This window comes from Excalfactoria chinensis, chromosome 19 (genome assembly GCF_039878825.1).
Source record: "Excalfactoria chinensis isolate bCotChi1 chromosome 19, bCotChi1.hap2, whole genome shotgun sequence".
Classification (NCBI taxonomy): Eukaryota; Metazoa; Chordata; class Aves; order Galliformes; family Phasianidae; genus Excalfactoria; species Excalfactoria chinensis.
The window spans coordinates 6542506-6562649 of NC_092843.1; the positions used below are offsets into that span (position 1 = coordinate 6542506).

The 20144-nt window shown below is 57.6% G+C and overlaps 2 protein-coding genes across 10 annotated transcripts in view; both read right to left on the reverse strand.

Annotated features, from left to right (window-relative positions):
- Nucleotides 1–226: 226 nt before the first annotated feature.
- On the reverse strand, nucleotides 227–9741 carry TBX2 (T-box transcription factor 2). The gene is made up of 7 exons (XM_072353488.1): nucleotides 8590–9741; nucleotides 7931–8198; nucleotides 5877–6023; nucleotides 4721–4797; nucleotides 4474–4643; nucleotides 2334–2944; nucleotides 227–1610 (listed from the first exon to the last, which is right to left on the reverse strand). The coding sequence occupies exons 1-7, from the start codon at nucleotides 8952–8954 to the stop codon at nucleotides 1164–1166; spliced, it is 2085 nt and encodes a 694-aa protein (XP_072209589.1). The 5' UTR covers nucleotides 8955–9741; the 3' UTR covers nucleotides 227–1163.
- A 7907-nt stretch (nucleotides 9742–17648) lies between these two features.
- The window catches only part of BCAS3 (BCAS3 microtubule associated cell migration factor), a 301481-nt gene continuing 298985 nt past the window's right edge, over nucleotides 17649–20144 (reverse strand). For 7 of the 9 annotated variants that reach the window (XM_072353526.1, XM_072353532.1, XM_072353525.1 and 4 more), the window contains one exon: nucleotides 18186–19065. In XM_072353526.1, the coding sequence (XP_072209627.1) occupies nucleotides 18917–19065 (149 nt within the window). In that variant the 3' untranslated portion in view covers nucleotides 18186–18916. Of the gene's footprint in view, nucleotides 19066–20144 lie in introns of all 9 variants that reach the window. The other 2 variants (XM_072353527.1, XM_072353531.1) reach the window with 1 other exon arrangement.

Below are 20144 nucleotides of genomic sequence, written 5' to 3' on the forward strand. Positions count from 1 at the left end.
GCTCTGCGCACCTGCGGACGGGGCGGCCCCGACGGGGCGGTCCGGCTCTGGGCGTGCTCCTACCGCAGCGCCGGGAATGAATCAGGCAGGAGCCGGCAATGCTTCTCCGGGTGTTTTTATATTGAAAGACGCGAGAGAAGGCAATGGAACCGAACAGAGGGACGCCTGAACGAGCAGCACGTTTCAAATCATTGTATCTTTTTATTTTAAAACAAATATAGAGCACAGTCCTGTGATATTTAGATTTATTATACTTCTTCTTTTATTGTTGTTGTTTTGCTTTGTTCTGGAGTGAAAAATAAAAACCTGAGGTTTATTCCTGCATTCTGCATACCCCGCTCTGGAGGGACATTTTCCTACATTTTGGATTCGATTTGTTATTATTATGATTTATTATTATTATTATGATTTCCTTGCAAAAGTCCATTAAAGAATTGAACTCTTGGTTCCAATGACTCCAAACATTGCGGTACCAGTGGTGGCACTGATTGTCCTGGAGAGCAGGAGGGATAAACAATATTTTAAACACGGTTAAAGAAACCAATATCTCCTTCAATCACAAAGAGCTAAATAGTTTGCATTTACAATATATATGTTCATGTAAAAGAAAAACAAAACAAAACAAAAAAAAACAGAAACAAAAACTTAAATGCGATGAGTTAAACTCTAAATATTATGTACACACCAATGTACAACTCTGAATAAATTAATACCAATTTGCATATTCTGGGATCCTTATAGCTTATTTACACAAATTACCATTTATTTCATAAATATCTGCCCTGCCGCTCGCTCCCTGCGTGGCGGCGGCAGCGCAGCTCCAAGGCGGCTCCATTCCATGCTTCTCTTCTTCTTTTCCTTTGTGTTTAGTTTAACCTCTCCCCCCCACCTCCCCCCCCCCACAGCCACCCTTTGCACGGAGGTCTCAGCCCCACGGCCGCTCCGCCCGCCCCTTCCAACAGCGCACGTAGGGCGGCCCCGTGCCCCGCGGCGGGGAGCAGGGATGGGGGGTGGAACTAAGGGTGGGGGGGTTGGGGGGCGGCTATTTAGGAGAGCCCTCTCCCCATCCGCCCCCACCTTTAATAAATATTTATACTGTGCTGTACAAAAGACCAGTGCTTCTCAGCCCCGGGGGGTGCGGGTGCGCTGCCTGCCCCCGTCGGTCACTTGGGGGACTCCCTGCCGGGCGACAGATCCCGCTGGCTCTCCAACCCGCTCACCAGTCTCTGGATGTTCTGCAGTTCGTTGAGGGATTCCTTCAGGGAACCTTTGGGGGGGGAGGCAGCGGGGCGCTGGGCTTTGTGCACGTCGGGGATGGGGCTGGGCTCGCGGCTGCTACCCGCCTTGGAGCCCTCGGAGCCGGGGTTGAGGCTGGAGGGGAGGCCGGTGGTGAGCAGGTTGGTGCTGGGCGGGATGCTGACCGGGAGCTGGTAGGGGCTGAAGCGCAGGCGGGGGCGGCTGCTGCTCAGGAACGGATTGCGGGACAACGGCCCGGCGGCGGCGGCGGCGGCTGCGCTGGTGGCCGGCATGGCCGAGGCGGCTGCTGCTGCTGCTGCCATGTAGGTGTATGGGTAGGGGAAGAGGCCGCCAAAAGTGGGCATCGGGATTCCCTGCGGAGAGAGGAGAGAGGGGAGAGGTGAGAGCCGCACGGTGTCTGCCCCGTGGAAAAGCAGAATGCAACATGGGGTATCCCTGCTGTTGGGTGGGTACGGCTGGGGACAGCTGTCTGCCAACCAAGCACATGCTGTCAGGCATGGGGCTCTCTCTGGGACCTGCCAGAGGCACGGAGCTATAGGACAGCAATGGGGACTGGCCTCCATGAGAGCTCGGTGCCAATGCCTGTCTGCACGGTATCACTGAGCCCAGATAGCATTAAAACCCACTGCTGGGTCACATCAAGAAATGAGGTGAGTTCAAGGTATCTTTGTGCATTTCAGCACAGGGACACAACAGAGCTGTTGGTGCCATGGGGCTGAGGTGGGGAGCTTGAGGGGTGCTGGATGGGGACAGCAGGCAGGGACTCCTCACACTGCCCTGCCCATGGTGGAACCACAGATAAATCAGAATTCCTCCTTAAATCAGCTCTGGAACCTCCATTCTGAGCATCCCCCCACATCCTGCCTGTGTCACACCACAATCAGTGTCACTGCCTGTCCCCATGGGCTGGGGAAGCCCCTATGAGAGCCACACTGGGGCCACTCTGTGTCTTCCCCCAGCAGTAATACCAGGTCTGTGCCCCAGCGCACTTGGCTGAGTTCAGGGATTTGGGGGAAGAACCCAGGAGGGCTCCAGCACAGTGGGGATGGGGATTAGGGCCAAGGGTGGGTGCTTACCTGAGAGGCCAGCATGTGCTGAGAGAGGTGGAATGGGAAGGGGGTGGCTGTTCCCGCTGCTCCTGGGGCGGATGAGAGGGCCCCATTCTCCAGGCTGCTGCCGCCAGTCACTGAGGCCAGCAAATGTCCCATGCCCATAGCAGAGAAAGCCCCGGGGGCCATGGCAAACTGTCCTGGGTGGATGAAGAGGGGCTGCCCAGCACCCAGCGGGCTGAAGAACTGCTGCCCGTGGAGCCCAGAGAGTGCGAGGCTCTGCAGGTGCCCGGCGCTCAGGTGCGGGGGGCTGTCCGTGTGCACCATCAGTGGGGCAAAGGCCTCCTTGCCCAGCCCGACCCCTTCTGCGTCCTTCTTGCCCTGCTCCGGCTCTTTCCTCCTCCCTTCCACTTTGTCCTTTTCCATGCCCCGTGCTCCAAACAGACCCTCACCGGGGCCGTCCCCTGGGGATGCTCCATCCTTGGCTTTCTCCGGGCTGCGCCTCTCCTTGCCTTGCTCGTTGGGGCACCGTGGGCTGCCACGGGGTGATGTGTCCTCCCCACCGGGGCTGCCGCCCACTGGCCGCTCCTCGGGCACCTTCTCCACCTCTGCATCGCTGTCAGCCCCCGGCTTCTCCTCTGCAAAGGGATGGAGAGGTCAGAGAGGAAACGAGAGGGTCAACAGACCTCGCCACGGGGAAATGTGGCGGAGGTAAAACTCCATCACTATCAGTGGGAGAGCTTGGTTAAATGGGAAGGCAGAAATCGTAGACTTGTGCAATCACAGTATCTCGTCTGCAAAGGGATGGAGAGATCAGAGAGAGCCTGCAGTTGATTGTCCCCAAGCTAGGGAAATCTGGCAGAGGTAAAGCCCCATTGCAATTAATAGGAGAACTTCATTAAATGAGAGGGTAGAAATCAAAGAATCATGGAATGATTGGAGTTGGAAGGGACCAAATGGGCTCTCCTGCCGTGGTCATCATGGGGGTTTGCAGGGATTAACAGCAACAGCCCCATTGCTCTGCCAAACAGGAAAAACACGTTCTGGAGGCCCCAGCATCGCTCCCATCAGCTGTGAACCCAAAGAAGGTGGTGGGGTAAGAGATGGAGAGCACGGGGCAGAGGGCGGATGGTGCTGAGGAGTGGTTCTGTACAGATTTAATTACGCCAGGCTGATCAATAGTGCTCTGTGGATGCACTGTGAATGCACAGCTCGGGTGAGGCGAAGGAGGGAGCTTCAGGGGAAACATTCACCGCCGTCTTTGCTATAGGGGATTTTAATTGAATTTAGTTTCTTTTAAAATGGGTATCTCACTCTCGGAGGAAGGGGGAATTGAGGCGAGGGAATGGTGGTGGGCATGAGATGGTGGGAGCCTCATGGTGCCCATCCGGCACAGCTGCAGCCCTTGCCCAGCAGAAGCCCCTGGTGCCGACGGGTTGAGGCCAGGGAGAACCTACTGAGAACCCGTTGAAAAAAGAGAGGGTGTCATAAAGCCTCTCAGCAGCTCAGTCCTGGTAGGGGGGTGGGAGGGGAGGCTGTGGTTTTGATGAAGGTTTGCAGGGAATCGGGTTGGTGGGAAGTTGAAAGAGCAGCGGATGGACAGCGCGGCGAGACAAAGTCCTGCATCTAAAAACCACAACGTGGGAACCGTTGGGTTATTTTCATTTCCCAGCTCTGAGGCCTGGTGTTCCAGCATTATTTTCCCTTTTAAATGTATGAATTTTTTGAGGGGGGGGGGGGGGGGGAAGCCTTGCCCTGACTATGAAAGGCAGAGTGAAGCCGGACAGCCGCTCAGCACAGGGCCTGCCCACCAATGCTCCCTGTTTACACTGATGTATAAACAGGAAAATGTTGCAAACCGTGAATGCCATTCGCATCTGCTGGGGCTGTTCCTGTCCTCGCAGCCCTTCATCCCCTCTGTGCCCATCCACGGCTGTTCCCTGCAAGCTCTGCAGCCACAACAGTGGAGGTATTTTGGTGGTCCCCCCACTAACAGCGGACCTCAAGAACGCCCTGAAACTGGTGATCACTTGGGAGCTGCGCCCCCGCTCCCACCCAGTCCTCCCCACCTCGTGCAGGCGCCGTCAGGAGCGGGAGTGGGGCCGCGATGTGTGCTCAGCCCCGACGGTGAGGGCAAAGCGATGTGGGGGGAGTGGGGCCGCGTTACCTCTGCCGCTGCCCTTCAGGCGCAGGGGGCTGGGGAGGGGGCCCACTGGGGAGTGCAGAGCGTCGCGCACCGCCGATGGTTCGCAGGAGGACGCGTCTGATTCGCCGCCGTCTCTGTCGGGTTTGCAGGGCTCCTCGTACATCCGCAGCGATGGCAGCGAGAGCTGCTTCCTGCGCAAGGGGAGAGGCGGCTCAGCCCTCCGCGGAGACCTCAGCGGGAGCGGAGAGGGGCGCGGGGCCACCCTTACCTTTTCTCCCGACGGCCGTTGCCCGTGTCCCGAAAGCCTTTGGCGAAGGGGTTGTTATCGATTTTCAGCTGCGTGATCTGCGGGGACGCGGAGAGAAGCGACTGACGCCGTGCACCCCCCCCCCCATCCCGGCGCCCCCTGCCCGCCCGCGCGGCGCCCTCAGACCCGTCCGTCCCCTCGGGGCCGTCGGGGGGTCGCGGCCGGGCGGGGGTGCGCGGCCCACGTTGCGAAACGCACCGCGTCCCCGCTTTAACACAGCACATGCTTTATTAAAAATGATGCTGAGGTTTCGCCTGAATTATTAATAGCGTCTTAATGATAGGAAGTTATTTTTCACGGCCCCCCGGAGGGAAGATGGCGACTGAGCCGCGCTGCGCTGGTTAAAAGCTATTCTTATCCCTCTCCGCGACGGGCTGCTGGGGCCGGCGACATTAGGGCGCTCAATAATGCATGGCTCTGAAACACGGCCCCGAGAGGGACGCTTTAAAAATGCATGGCCCGGCCCGACGGGGCCCCCACCCGCCCGACGGAGCCCACCGGCAGGCAGCGTGCGGCGGGCGGGCAGACAGAGTGCTCGTTAATCGATTGTGACTCTTCGTCATAAACTTTACGAGGGAAACAAGCCCACCAGGACCCTCAGACAGAGCTGTCAATTAGCATCAGCAGCCGGGGGGGGGGGGAAGGTGGGGGTCAGCTTTTGGGTTAAGGCACACACGCGCGCATGGAGCCCTCGGAGGGGCCGCTCCCCCCCCCCCACGGCTCAATGGGTGACAATCGCTAAATCACAGAAGGTGACTGAAATGGGCTCCTCCAGCTCTGATTTTTTGGCTCTTCCTTGAAATCTTCTGTATGAGGCCACCCGTGCAGGGAAGGCGCTACTGAGCCCAGGGGGAAATTAATAACAGGAGCCACTGCTACAGCGATAATAATGATGGTAATATGGAGAGTGCTTCTTTGAGGATCTGGGCTCCAACCATTCTCCCGTTGCTGCTTTTTTGCCGCTCTGCCCAAAATGTTCTGTCAGCAGCCACTGGTGTTGGGCAGCATCGTGAAAACAGACCCAAAAAGGGGCAAGGGGTTGGTGTGCAGGAGCTCGGGTTGGAGTGTGGGGCTGAGGGTCGGTACAGGGGTTGGGGTCGGGTGCTGCCGGCCCTACCTTGTCGTTCTGGTAGGCGGTGACGGCGATGAAATCGGTCTCGGGGAACACGTAGGTGCGGAAGGTGCTGTAGGGCAGCTTGAGGATGTCATTGGCCCGCACGATGTGGAAGCGGGGCTGGTATTTGTGCATGGAGTTCAGGATGGTCTGGGGTGGGGGGAGAGAGAGAAGAACCCGCGGTCAGCCCCACCGCCAGCACCTCACTGCAAAACCCTGCATTTCTCCCCAGAAAAAAAAGAGAAGAAAAAAGAAAAAGAAACCTCCGAATTCATTGTGAGGAGAGAAGAGCAGCAGCTGCCAGAGAGGGAGATCTCCTTTTTCGTTGGTGCCATGGCCCGATCTGCCCCCAGAGAAGGAGGTCAGGGGGAAGGCAGAGCAAGAAAGCAGCGCTCAGGGATCCCCCCGATTTATCACCGCCCTGACAACGCCAGGTGAATTTGCCACGTATTTTCAGCCTTTTTTAATATTTCCGTCCTTTTTTTTCTTTCTTTCTTTTTTCTTTTCTTTTTCTTTTTTTTTTTTTCCTTTTAAAAATAATTTTAAAACCCCTTTCTACCGAAAAAAACCCTCCCATTAAAAAAAAAACCCAAACGAAGCGCATTGCTCCGCGCAAAGCAATGCGAGGCTCAGAGCATCGCCGGGAGCGGTCGGACTTCTTTCCCCGTCCAGGTATCCAAACCCTTCTGTCACCCCAACTCAGCCTTTCCCTGTTTTAAAGAAATCAAAGCCATTTTCAGCCCCTGGGGCAGTTCCCAGCGCTGTCCCTTCGGCTCTTCCCTCAATCAAACCCGACGATAATTCCGGACGTGCGGAGTTCGGGCCGCAGAGCGGCTCTCCCCTCTCCGCTTCGGGTCGGGGAACAGCGAAATCCGCTGTGATTGTTGTCCGAAACCACCGAATAATTATCACTTCATTTCGTTTTAGAAGGCAATAAAAAACAAAACAACAACATCCTCCTTTTTTTTTTTAAGCCCGGCAATAATCACCTGCTGAGGAGCTGTCGGGTCGCGAGGACACCGATATCATCTAGGAGGGATTTAGCGTGAAAACAGTGCAAAAACGCCTCGTTCGGGCTCTCAGAGCAGCGGTCCTTTACCCAAATCCTCCTTCCTCCCCGAGCAGATGGGCACTGCCTACACCCGCAGCTCAGACGGCGCTGAAATCTTTCCATGTGAGAGCCGGACCGAGCTCTGAACCGAACCGATTTTTCCTGACGAATAATAATAATAAAGCAATTTCCGAGCCTCTCTATCGATTCCCTTCGCTGTCTCTAAATAGCCGTGCGCTGTTCGATTTACCCAACGCACCGTTTCCTCTCTAAATTGTATGAAAAGATCAGAAAGAGAGAAAAGTTTCTCGGGGCCGCTGCCCCCGGCCGTCCCTTCCAGGGGGGTTCGGTGCCGCTGATCCCGTACGAGCTCAGCGCTCGGCCCCGTTGCCCCCCAGCTCACCCCGAAGCCCGCTGGCATTTTTCCCCTCAGGATCGAGTTGTGGTCCCTCATTCTGCGCTCCTCCGAAGACGGCTGGCTTCGATTGCTGCATTTCTTCCCTTTTCCCTCTCTCTCTTTTATTATTATTATTATTATTATTATTATTATTATTATTATTTTGCTTTGGTGGGTTATTTTAGTATTTTTTTCTTTCTTTCTCTCAATTTTTCTCCCTCCGGAAGGTGATGCGGATGTGATCAATAAGGAAACAGAGGCGTTCGGGAGCCTTCCAGGCACAGCCGGTGTGGAGCGGCCGCTGCCAACCTCTTTGGCTCTGCTCCCACCGCACAAACCCCGCACAGGTGTCACCTCCGGCCCCGCACCGCATGGCCCGGACCGAGGTGACTTTCCGGTCCGTACCTGCCCGGTCACACTGCCAAAGCCCGGCCGCTCCATCGGGGCCGTCCCCGCCGCCTCTCCGGCCCGGCCTCCCGCAGCTCGGCCCCATTATCCCCCGGAGAGGAGCGGGGACCACAAAGCGGCGCGATCCCGGGAAGGGGCCGCTAAATCCCGGCCACTGCTCCCGGACGAACCCGGGCCGCTCTGCCCCGCGGTCACACTTACAAAGCCGTGTTTGTCCGAGATGTTGTTGGTGAGCTTGAGTTTGTGAAAGGCAACGGGTTTGGCCATCCACTGCTCGCCGGTGGCCGGGCTGTCGGGGTGGATGTACATGCGTTTGGGCATCTCCGGGTCGGCCTTCCCAGCCACCATCCAGCGGGAGTTGTGGAATTTATACCGGCAGTCGTCGGCCGCTACTATATCCATGAGCAAAATGTATTTGGCCTTCTTGTCCAGGCCGCTCACCCGCACCTTGAACGGGGGGAACATCCTCCTGCGGAGAGACACGCAGCGCTTCAGGGAGCGACCCTCGACGGCCGCATCCGCCCCCCCCGACCCAACCCCGGCCCGAGGGGTGCTCAGCGCTTGGGTAAAAATCTCCGAGTCCCATTGAGAGAATGAAAGGGTAGAAAAATAAACGCGAATCTGTTTTTCGCTGCGCTTCTTTAGGGTCCCCCTCCCGGAACCGGGGCCGGAGGTGGGGAAAATTTAGCAGCGAGAGACGGCAGAGAGCGATGTAAATAAATACGGCGGTGCTCAATGAGCGCGCACAGATTTAATTTGGGATCGCGCATAATTATGGGGAACGGGGGCGAAGGCGGGGGGGGGGGGGGGTGGGGGCGGGGGAGGAAGCGAAATACATGTAAAAAAATCTCGGTTCTTACCTCCCGGATTTGGTGATCACCATCTCGGTGCCCAGTTTGTGGAATTGGTCCCAAAGCTCTTTGGCTTCCAGCGTCACTTTGGGGTCGTCCTCGACCTCCTCCTCGGGCTCCAGGCTCTTGAGGGAGCGCAGATGGGCTGCCTGGTGGTGGTGGCCCAGAGCCGAGACGTGCAGCCCGGCCTCGGCCGCCCCGGCCAGCCCCGGGTCCGGCATGGGCTTGGCCAAAGCCGCCGGGGGCAGAGCCAGAGCGGGGAAAAAGGAGGGCTGAGCGGCGGCGAGGAAAGCGGACATGGGGAAGTCGGCCGGCCGGGGAGCGTGGAAGGGGTGGTAAGCCATGGCAGTCCCTGGGAAGGCTGGATCTCTCATCGGTGCATCCACAAATCCAGGAGAAAAAAGAGGGATTCCCTTTTGTTAAATATATATATATATATAATAACAACAACAACAAAAAAGAACCCTAATAATAAGAACAAGAATCAAAAAGAGGCGTGCGGTTCGGCTTGTTTATTTCTATTCTTTTTCGCCTCTCTCCCGCCCAGTGAATTCGCACTGGAAGAGGAAGGGGGTAAACGGACAGCAAAAATTGATATAAAAATACCCCACAAACCGCACACAAGGAAAAAAAGAAAAAAACACCCCAATAAAGTGAAAAAGAGCGGAATAAAATGTGGGGGGGAAATATATATATATATATATTAAAAAATAAAAGAAAAAAAAAAAAGGAATGAAAAAAAAAATAAAAGAAAAAACAAAACAAAACAAGGCAGCTCCCGGCTCCTGGGACTCCCGGTCTGCGGAGGGCAGAGAGTTACGTCCTTCTTTTTTTGTTGTTGTTGTTGCGGCGAAGGGAGAAGCGAGCGGGGGCGAAACCCTCCCGGAGAAGTCCTTCCCGGCACTGAAGCGGCGCCGGAGCGGAGCGGAACGACGGTCGGGGAGGGAGGGCCGCACCGCTCACACCCCCGCGGGCTCCGACTGCGCCCCGGAGGGCTCCGCACCGCTGAGCGCTCCGCGGTTCGGCCGAGCGCCGCTCATGGCTCGAGGAGCCGGAGTGGGGAACGGTCGGATCTTGTCGTGATCTCTGTAAAACTGTGACTATCTCACATGTCCTTCCTGCTCTGATCCGCCCGCTAATGAGCCAAGCCCCCTTGATTGCTGATTTTACGCGTTTCAGACCAATTGTGGATCTGCATAGGCGTGGTTTTGACAGCTCCGGCCAAGCTCCGGGCGCGGGGAGGAGGGGAGGTGGGGGGGGGGGAGAGGGAGGGAGGACGGGAAGAAGGGAAAAAAAAAGAAGAGAGAGAGAGAGAGAAAAAAAAAAAAGCAGAAGGTGTCGGAAGCATCGGCAGTAAGAAAACATGTCAACAGAATAAAATATTAACCAATGACAGAGAAAAGTGCTCGAAATCCCACCCCCGGCTCCTTTCCGCATACCGGGTCAGCCCTGGCTGCGCCGCGGCCGGGGAGCGGCCAACGCCGGTGCGGGGACAGCGCGGAGCCGGGGCCGGATCGGGGGGTGCGGGGAGCGCGGGGCCGCTCGGAGCCGGGGGGTGTCCGGGGGGTGGGAGTTGGGCTGGGGGAGGGGGGGGGGGGAGAGGCGGGGGCCGTGCCGTCGGTTTCCGCGGGCGGGGGCGTAGGGCCGGGGGGGAGCGGCCGGGAGAGCTCGGCGTCCGCCGTCTTACGACAGATCCTGGAAAGAGGATCAAGGTGGGGCCCGCCCCGCCGCGCACCGCCGACAACCGACGGGGAGGCCGGGGCTCGGTCGCCGGGAGTACGGCGGAGAGCTGCAGGCTGCGAGGCCCGGAGCGGCGAGCTCCATCCACGGCGGGTGAGTGGCGGAGACCCGCGCCCTGCCCTCTCTCCCGGCCCCGCGAGGCCGCTCTAATGGGGGGGGAATGTCCCGCTGGGAGCTCCGCGCGGACCCCGCCGTCGGGGCGCCCCGCGAGGTGCCCTCCCGTCGGGGCCGCGTTGCGCTGCCCGGCCCGAGGGGGCTGTTTACCCGGGCGGGGGGAGGCAGATAAGGCGGAGGGGAAATGCCGGGGCTGTTTGCTGAGGGATTAGGGCCGGTCCCGCCGCGCCGGGGCCCGGGATGGGGGTGGGGTGGGGGGGCGGCGGGCGCGGTGGGTGTCCCCGCGGAGAGGTCCGTTTGGAGATCTGCGCTGATTAACTGAGGGCTGCGGTGGCTGAAGAGGGCCCTGGCGCCAGGCGGCTGAGCCCTTACAATAAAGACCCGTCTCTTGTCACTTCATATTTACCCCCAAATCTTCAAAAAGCGCCCTGCGATCCTTACAAGGTTCCTGCCCCTGCCGCCTGCACTGCGGCCAGACGGGACGGGGACGGGGGGGCTCAGGCGGCCCCCTCCTCTGCCCACGGCTCCGCGGGCGCGCAGCGACGCGCTGCCTTCCTGGGGACTGCGTTGGGCCGCTCCCCGCGGAGGGTAGGACGCTGGAACCCCCGGCAGTCCTCTCCGCATCGCCACCTCTCCGCTGTTTCTCCCCACATCGTGGCTCATCGTGCTGCCAGCAAACCTCGGTGCTGCGAAGGGCCCGAGGAGAAGCACCAGAGGCGGCCACATCCCGCCCCGTCCCGCGGCAGGTTCACCTCCAGCCGCCGCCTCCCGACGGGGCGGCCACAGAGGGGCTGCCCTCACCGTCCCGGCCACAGCACGAGGCTGAGGGGCTGGTGTGTGTGTGTGTGTTGGTGTGTGTGTGTGGGGGTGGCGGGCTGGGGGGGAGGGTCGGTCCCGCTGACCATTGAACGGGGCGAGGTGGCGAGCGGGGATTGAAATTTAGACCTCATCTGGACTTTGCTTCCTTGCCACCGCGGAAATGTGCTGACAGCAGCTTTGGCAAAAATGGGGTTTGCTTGGGCTTTTTTTTTTCCTTTCTTTTTTTTTCCTTTTTTTTTTTGTTTTGTTTTTTTGTTTTTGTTTTTTTGTTTTTCTTCCCCCCCCCTTCAAGCACACCCGGATCCTCACGTTGCCCCACGGCGGCATCACCCCGCTCCAGGGCACTGCGCAGACCCGCGGACACCGAACCCGCAGCTTTGAGGGGCAGCACATAGTCCCGTAAAGAAGCGTCACCTCTCCCTGGGCTCAGGTTCTGGGACCCCCCCCGGTACAGCTGTAACTTCACGAATGCAGAATAAAAACCGATCCAGAGCCGCCTCGTCTTCCCGAGCCTCTGTGGCAGCTCCCGTCGGTGCGACAGCCGAGGTGGGGCACCCGGGGACGCCGCGCATCCATTCCCCGGGGCGGCTCCGCTCGTGAAACAGCAACAGGGAGCCCATGTTCGTGGACGGGGTGGGCACAGCCGGACCCCGAGACACTCTCCTCGGCCACAGCCGGGCCCTGGGCAGGGGGAGTCGCCGCCTCGAGCCCCGCCCGAGCCCGCTGGCCCTTTCCCACATGAGGAGGGAGAAAGGTCCCCGCACCGTCCCGCTCACAGTGCCTCCTGTCCGCGGGCACCGCTTCCGTTGGGGCTCTGTGCGCGGCCCCGACGGCGTTCCTCGGGCCGGACGGCATCAGCCGGGCTCCTCCGAGGAACCGCTCCGGGGATCAGCTCCGAGAAACGGGCCCGGCCCAGCCGCCCCCGCGCCGCGGCCCTGCTCCCTCTTCCCTTTCATCTCTGCCCATCTCCACTCATCATCTCTTTTCTATTTTTAGCCGGTAGACTTAGGCCTTGGCGCCAGGCCGTTTAAGACCTGTCAAAGTCCTTCATATTTCCCTCATGTCACATGGACCTTTCGCTCCCTTCCCCGCGCCATGCGAGGGCCGTAATTTGGATCTGTGAGCTGGTGAGCAAATGCAATTTGCTCTTCTCCATCGCTGCGTTGTCTCCGTGACCCCAGCCAGCAGGACGGCTGGTGTCCTGTCCGGGGCACTTACACAAATTGCGGCTGATTGATGAAAAATAACAATTCTCCCAAGCAGTCGGGCCTCCGTCTTCCCCTCCTCCCGGCTCCTCCGGGCTGAGGCTGCTCTGCGCCCCAGGGCGCTCCCTGCGACGGTGCGGGGCCGCCCCACGAACCGCCGCCGGCCGCCTCTGGAGTGGCTCTCGGGTTGAGCCCAAAAGGGGTTTTCTCGCGCTGGGAGAGAGCCGTCGGGGCTCGCTTCTCGGCAGAGATGAGGGGTGTTGTACTCCTGGTCCCTAACGGGGCCGGGCAGCAGCGGCCGCTGTGCACCTTCCAGAGGTGGGAGAAGGCCGGGCATGGAAAGAGCCTGGCCCGCTGTGGGGGGTTCCTCAGCCCGGACGTGGGGCACCAGACTCCTCCGCGTGCTCAGTGCAGAGCAATCCCGCAGGTGCGGGCTGGGAGCTCGTGGAAAGAGCCCTTCGCCCTTGGAAGGAGCGGACCCGAAACTCTCTGCCACTTTTCTCTCTCTCCACCTGGAGAAGAGAAGCGGGGAAACTTCCCCGCCCTGCGCTCAGGTGCCCGTCGGGACCCAGTGCTCGCTCCATCCCGGACCCCGTGGGATGCGCCTTTATGGATAACGATGCCCGGCCCAGCCACTTCCCGCTGTGAGCCCCGTCCGTGCAGGGGGAACCCCTGACACCCCCTGAGCTCCCCCCACCCTCACCTCACCCTGTTTAGGTTTTTTTTTCTCCGAGTGTTTCCCGTAATCCAGATTTCTGGAAAATAACCACACGCGGGCAGACGCGGCCACGAACGCCGCTCAAGTTTATCCGGAGTTCGAGCAACGTATAAACACATTTGCAGCCCGTTCGGCCGGGCTGGCGCTGGGTGACCCCTGCTCGGCACCGGGGCTGCACCGCGCTCCGCCCTCGTTACCTCCGCGCCGCTTTGATCCGGAGCCTTCCGAGCTCCACCGCTTGATTGAGTTTTTGCAATTAAGGAGCGGGGAGGGCGGCCGTAACCCCGCACACCCCGGGGCTGCTCACGTCGGGGCGCGGCGCCTCGGCCGCTCCGAGCCCGTTCCCTTAAAAGGCGACGGGAGCCCCGCGCAGCGCAGGGGTGGGGGGGAGAACGCGGCGTGAAACCCGAGCGGCACTGCGGGGGGCGGGCGGCGGCGCGGGGCGGGGCGGGGGGAGGTGGGGAAGGATCATGCAAATCCCTCTGTTTAAAAAACTTCCATTTGAGAAAGTGTGTCACATCCCGGCGCGGGCGTGTAATCCCCGGGCTAATGGTATTACCGCCGCCTCATCGGCGTAATGGGATGGGGCCGGGGGCGAGCATCCCCCGGACCCTCCGCCACGCGTGACCGCAGCCACACAGCCCCCGCCCGTCGGGGCCCCGCTGCCCTCCCTCCCTCCCCCCGCCCCCGGCCGACCCTCCCAGACCCCTCAGTGTCTGTAGGTGAGCGGAGCCCCGGTTTTTGCTGCGGGTTCCTGAAGTAAAACCCATCTCGGGAGGGGAGAGTGGGAGCTGCCCTTCGTGGTCGGTTCATCTCTTAAATAAAAGAGATTAGCAAGCACCGTTATTTGATAAAATAATGCTGTTATGGCCGCCACCCCCTTCCCCCTGTGGGATTAAAAGTGAGGGTTTTAGGCTGTCCAACAGTCTGACCTGGATCGCTGCGGGAACAGCCACCAGGATGGGCTGAAAGGAACCAAAAAAGCTGCAGAAATGGGAGATGTGGGCAAAGGGGCAGCGCTGCACATCAGATGGGACCTGAGAGTGGACAGTGGTAGGCAAAAGGGAGAACCACAGCCTCCTCGGCAGCCAAGCTGGCCTGGTCCTGGCCCCTCTGCAGGGCATGGACCCTTCGAACCCCAAAATGCTTGGGGTAGGAGTTGCAGCACCTGAGTGCAGCACGCCTGGGCTCACACCTTGGGCCCTTCTGCTTCAAATGAGAATTGAGAATGCATCTGGGATGGAGCTGAACCAGGAGCCGACACCACTGCTCTCATATCATGTTCATGTTTGTTTTCTTTTGCTCTCCGTCAGCTTTAGGGCTGCAGAACAGCACTGCCCTGGGTTTGCAGGAGAGCACTGAGAAAACAAAGGCAGCCCAAACAAATCACTGCTGCCCGCGGCAGTGACAGCACTCAGCGCTGCACCTGTCCTTGCACTGCTCTCAGTCTCTGGGACCCAACACTGCATGGACAACCGTCCATCATTGCTCTGATTCACATCTCCAGGGAGCAGCGCTGCCCTGAGCCGCTCTGCATTTCCCCTCCATGCTGAAACCCTTTCCTTGATCCGTCTGTCCTCCCCACTTGCCATCTGTCTCCCATCCTCCCTCCATCCCCACATCAGGGTCCCCCACTCACTTACTGTGCCCTCCCACACAAGGGCTGTGTGCTCTGGCACCCTCCTGGCACTGAGGTGCGTTTGGCACCGGCCTCATCTTACGACCCTATAATAATATTGTAAATCCTCACTGGGAAGTAATTACACCCCATAAAAGGAGCAGCAGCCTATGGTTGGAGCCAGGGCCGCTCCGTGACACCCATTTTAAAGAGATGTTTTGTGCCTTGTTTATAGATTAGATTTTAACCTGACAACCTTTTAACGTTGTATTAAATTAGAAATTAACTCTGTCTGACTGCTCACTGTGTAATTGACCCACGGAGGGACTGAGCGTGGGGGAATACTGAAGACACCTTTCAGACAGCAAAGTTCCCAGGGAAACCCCAAGCCTTCTCCTTGGTGGAGGGCAGGGCTTCACTATTAATTAGTATGTGTGGCCAGGTGGTGGGGTAGGCATGAAGGAGGGGCTGTGGGGAGGGCAGGAGATGGGGACAGAGACAGTCCCCATGGGCAGAGCATGGCCGTGCTGTGGCATCCGGCTCATACAGGACACTGCTGCACAAAGGGAAACTGGAATCCAGAGCTGAAATCCCCAGGGGTTAGAGCTGGGTTCAGCCCCAGCAGCAGTGGTGACCCACAGGGATGGGCAGACACCAGCTCTGTATCTGCCGTGGTGACTCCATTCCCTCTGAATCGCATCCTCTGCTCATGCACAGTGGTGTTGGCTGCATGGGGAGGCAGTGCTGCAGGACAGCTGGGCAGTGTGGAGACGATGGGGCTGAGCTGCCCTCCTCCACCCGCAGTGCTCCCCTTCGCCTCACACCACACACTCTGGCCCAGTTGGTGCCTCTCACAGCACTTTCTGGCATCCCTTGCAATGCAACACCTCTCCTGGTCCCTGTACAGGACAGCAGTGCCAGTGCTGGGCAGGAGGCAGGGCCGGTTTGGTTATTTCTCCCTAGCACATCAGCCACCAAACCCCCCTCACCTCCAGCCCTTCTGTTCTGTGGTTCCCCCCCCTTTGCCCCCCCCCTCCCCCTGCCCCATTTCAATTGAAACAAAAACCCCACAACCAACCTGACAAAGTTTCCTTTCCTCCTTTTGCAATCACAAAGACGCGCTCTCGGCCCCCATTGAGCCGCTAATTGCGAGCGTCCAAATGGCCGGGTTTAAAGTTACGCTTCGCAGCTGCGAAACATTAGGGAAGAAGTGATTACAACCTACTGCAGGATACCGAGCATTTTTACAATATCTCAGGAGCAGAAGAGAAAGACAACAGGAAATGGCGCAAACGTTCCTACCCTGCGCAGCAACGGGCCAAAGAAAGCAGCGAGGGGAGGAACGCGGACAGCTCTTGGATCCTCCGAAATGGAGAGATGGAGCCCCGTGAGAAGGGCTGCTGCTTCCATCCGAAGCGTGCAGTGCGTGTGTGCTTGATGTAGGGAGAGGGCCGGGAGGAGAAAGCAATAATTCACATTAATTCCTGAAACCCGAACTCAACTTTTAATAGAAGAGCTCCACTTTATGCGCGGAGTGATATACAGTCTGCCCTGCTCCAAATGAGACGTTTTGCCTTTTGAACTCGGCAGGAGGCCGCCGCTCACCACTACTGGAAGCAGTTTCAGACCCTGCAGTCCCTCCTGTCTTGCGGGGTCTTCGAGAGGCGGTGTAGCAGTGGCACTGTAGACCCTCAAGAATGACCACAAGAAATGGTCAGGGTGCAGCAATGGCACTGCAGACCCTCACCCACATGGCCACCACTGCTGCGGGATGCGGTCAGCCGAAGCCCTGCGTGCCCCCCACTGAGCTCTGTGTCACATCTGCAAGCTGAGAACCTCCATCAATAGGATCCAGGGTTGGAGGTGTCTCAGACTACAGCCTCACCAGGAGCCAGCTGCTCCCAGCGCAGGGCACCATTTGGGCCCCATTCTGCTGCTGTGCACAGCATTGGGAGCGTGCTGGACTGGAGCGTGTGCCTATTGCCATAACACAGTGCTGGCTTTCAGGGAGCTGGGCTCAGTTCTTTGCTGGGTCACCTGTGCCAGCACTGCACCGGAGGGAAACAGCCACCTCGCTGCAGTGCTGGGATAGGTCTTGTTTTTGCTAAGCTCTCGGTTTTCTTCCCCCTTTGGCGATGGGGCTATCGGCAGCAGGGAATGTAGGACATTCTTTTCAATGAACCAGACTGAAAATATTTTGGTACAGCCCCAGTTTGTAGTTTTTTTTTTTACCCCCCCCCCCTTTTAAACAAAACATCCCGATTCAAAGGAGTTTCTCGCAGGCCGGGAATTTCCACATGGCCTTCTTGCAGCACTTATAAAAAGTGATTTAATGCCTGCCAACAACAAATACATTTCCAATGACACCACCCTGCCGTCCGTGTGCTCACACAGTGGACGAGCGGCGGCTGCTGCTCGGGAGAAGCCCTTAAGTTGTCCCTTACGTTCGCCCTTTGGGAAGGCTGAAAGGAAGCAAGGATGGCGGTGACAGCACAATCCCTTCTGTATGTGTTAATCTGGATTTCATTTGAACTTTTGGAGCTGACCTTGGCTTGAACCGTGTTCAAAACCCCAACTGGTGTGGACTGACTTGACCCCGCAGTTCCATTTGCTCACAATGGCAGCCCTGCCCCAGCGCGCTCGCTGCCATCCATTACTTTATGGACATAAAAGAAACACAGCATTACAGCGGAGCCTGAGAGTGCAGATATAGCATATAGCCACTGGGCTGGAGCTGTGTGCTGCACCAATGGACAAACTCTCCTCTGATTCCATCCCAAAGAAGTTTTCTTTTTTCTTTTATGCCTGAGAAAGGACAGACTGAAAACCGAAGCAAGAAACCAAAGCGATGGCTGCAGACCGCAGACTCACAGCTTTTATTACTGGTTTCCAAACCTGAAGATAGAGGGGGGAAAAAAAAGGAAAGAAAAAAAGCTTTGGAGATGCGAGGAATGGCATTGCAGCTGAAACAAGAGAAATCTCCAGCCCAGGAGTGAATTTGATCTTTGGAGTTTGGGGATGGAGGAGGAAGAAGGTGGCCGGTCCTGCAGTGCTCAGTGCTGCTGAAGGCGGCTTTAGGAGCGCACAAAGATTTGTGGCTTTTGATGGTTTCCTCTCATTTCCATGACTCAAACGGCGTCTATTCCAAACAAGCTGTGGGAAGGAAATGTCATGAGCCGACAGTCCCAGCTCACCCTCTGTTCCCAACAGGAGCTGGCTGAGATGGATGTAGGAATTTGTGTGGTTGCAGTGTGAGCCCGTGGTGTTACTGCGTGGTGCACTTTGGGGGCTGTGCACAGCCCTTCCCCACAGCCCTGCAGTGCTGCAGGCAGCAATGGGCACAGCCACAGCCACAGCAAATGGTGCCCCAACACGGACGTCTGAGCAGTTTCGGGTTTAACTTCGATTTATTCAATGACACATGCATTTCTGGACAGACAGCCGAGTTCCAGTGAACAACGTTTATAACCAAAGATGAGAAATCTGTGACTGCAGTTAGTCAATTAAGTACGTTTCTAGAATACATGACTAGAATAAAACTGGAGCAAGAGAGATCATTCTTCCAAAGAACAAAAAGAAACATTTTCCATTTGTAATACTCCCAGCATCAGTATGGGGGGGAAGGAGGGCAGCAAGGAGCGCAACCGGGGAGAGAAAACACCATCAGCCCTGTCCACAAACGCCCCTGACCTTCCACTCTCTGGAGCTGACTCGTTACCTCTCGGCACTTTGCAGAGGGCTGCAGCTCCTGGTGGGTGCACACCCACAGTGCAGAGATTCTGTTCATTTCAGAACACAGAAAGCAGAGAGCAGCTGTGACACCACGTGCTTGGCCAAGAACGGCTCACACAGGTTCCTCCTCTACCAATCTCTTCCCGAACACAGCGAACAAAGCGGCTGCGGAGCTAGCGGGATTGAAGACGGAGTCTCTTCATATTGCACAGAAAACAAAGTCAGGGTTTTGTGAGTACGTTCCAGGAAGGTTTACATGGAAGAGTCGTTGATATCGATCAGGGTAACGAGAACCATCCAGCGCACAGCGGGCAGCGGGCACATCGGATTGCTTGGGCGGAGAGGCGGCTCGTTACCCTGTCCCCATCTCTCCTCCTGTGTTTGACAAACTCAGGGGAAGCCCGTGGGGAAGAGGCTGAGGGGCTGGTTCTCATTAGTCGGGAGGGGCGATCTGTAGCCATCAAAATTACGAGGAATACTTCCACTGGTGGACCCGGAGCTGTTACTGAGCGTCTCTATGCTTCCCTCTCGCTGAAGCTCTGCAACAGGAAGAGAGAAGAGGCCCTGGTTAGTGTTTCAGATTAAAGAACCCCAAGTGCTGTTAGGTGGGCATCAGTGTGGCCAACCACTTGGGGCCTGCAGGATCCAGGTGTGGTGTGCTCACGGCTGAACTGAGCAGGGTGCGAAGGGCAGGGAGGCAGACGAGGGAACATCCTTCCTTCCCAGCAGGGACTTCCTACAAACCCAAGTATCAGTGCCTGCTTCTTGGAGGGAGAAGAAAAAGTCCCCATTGCTATGCATCCTACAGCAAAACAGCACTCACTGAAGCTCTCCTCCCAGTTGCACACACTGTGCCACCTCTTGCCCCTGCTGACCACCTGAAGCCCTTCCCGCTCCCAAATCTTGCAGCAGGAGGATTTTGGTGTGCACAGAGCACTGTCTGCAGCTGTGCCCTCTCTGTGAGCCACTTGAACCCCACAGCCGACTCAGAGGCAGCGTGCAGCTGGGCAGCATCACCCTGCCCGGCACTCAGTGGCGGCACATAGGCATGAGATCAGGCAGAACCCAACCACACACTGGGGACAGGGCACAGGCTGGAGGTTTGGGCACAGTTCTCTGCAGACATTCGCTGCAATGGAACGGTGAGATAAGGGATGTGTCCATAGGCAAAGTGTATGGCGAAAGCAGAAAGTCACCTAAACAAAAGACATCCCCCAGGGCCGGGGCTGGGAGACACAGCCCTATGTCCTGGAGGTACTGCAGTAGGGAAAAGTGCCCTGCAGTGGGAACAGTGTGCCCAGGGTAGGTGAAGAGCAAACCTGCAGGAAATGGGTCACTCTCCAAGCAGCGCTGATAATGACCTCAGCCATATTAATCACCATTCCCCACCAATGTTTGGTTAAGGAATGTGCATGCATAATCCTCTTCATTTTCCTCACATCCTCACTCTCCCATAAGTTCAGGAAGTAAAAACAGTAATTTAAATCAGAAACGAGCAGTGTATCCCACACTAATGTTGTGCTTATCCCATCTGATTTGGCGCTTTTATCTCCCCTGAGCACAGCTGGCTCTGGTTACTGTCCCACGTCACTGCCTGCACCGGGCAGCCCTGGGCAGA

Excerpts from the sequence above, each read along its gene's own strand:
- TBX2 (XM_072353488.1), bottom strand. The coding sequence starts at position 8,954 with ATGAGAGATCCAGCCTTCCCAGGGACTGCCATGGCTTACCACCCCTTC. Across the intron at positions 4,798-5,876 it reads CCGCCTACCAGAACGACAAG|ATCACGCAGCTGAAAATCGA; the intron begins GTAGGGCCGGCA and ends GCGTCCCCGCAG. Across the intron at positions 2,945-4,473 it reads CCTGAAGGGCAGCGGCAGAG|AGGAGAAGCCGGGGGCTGAC; the intron begins GTAACGCGGCCC and ends ATCCCTTTGCAG.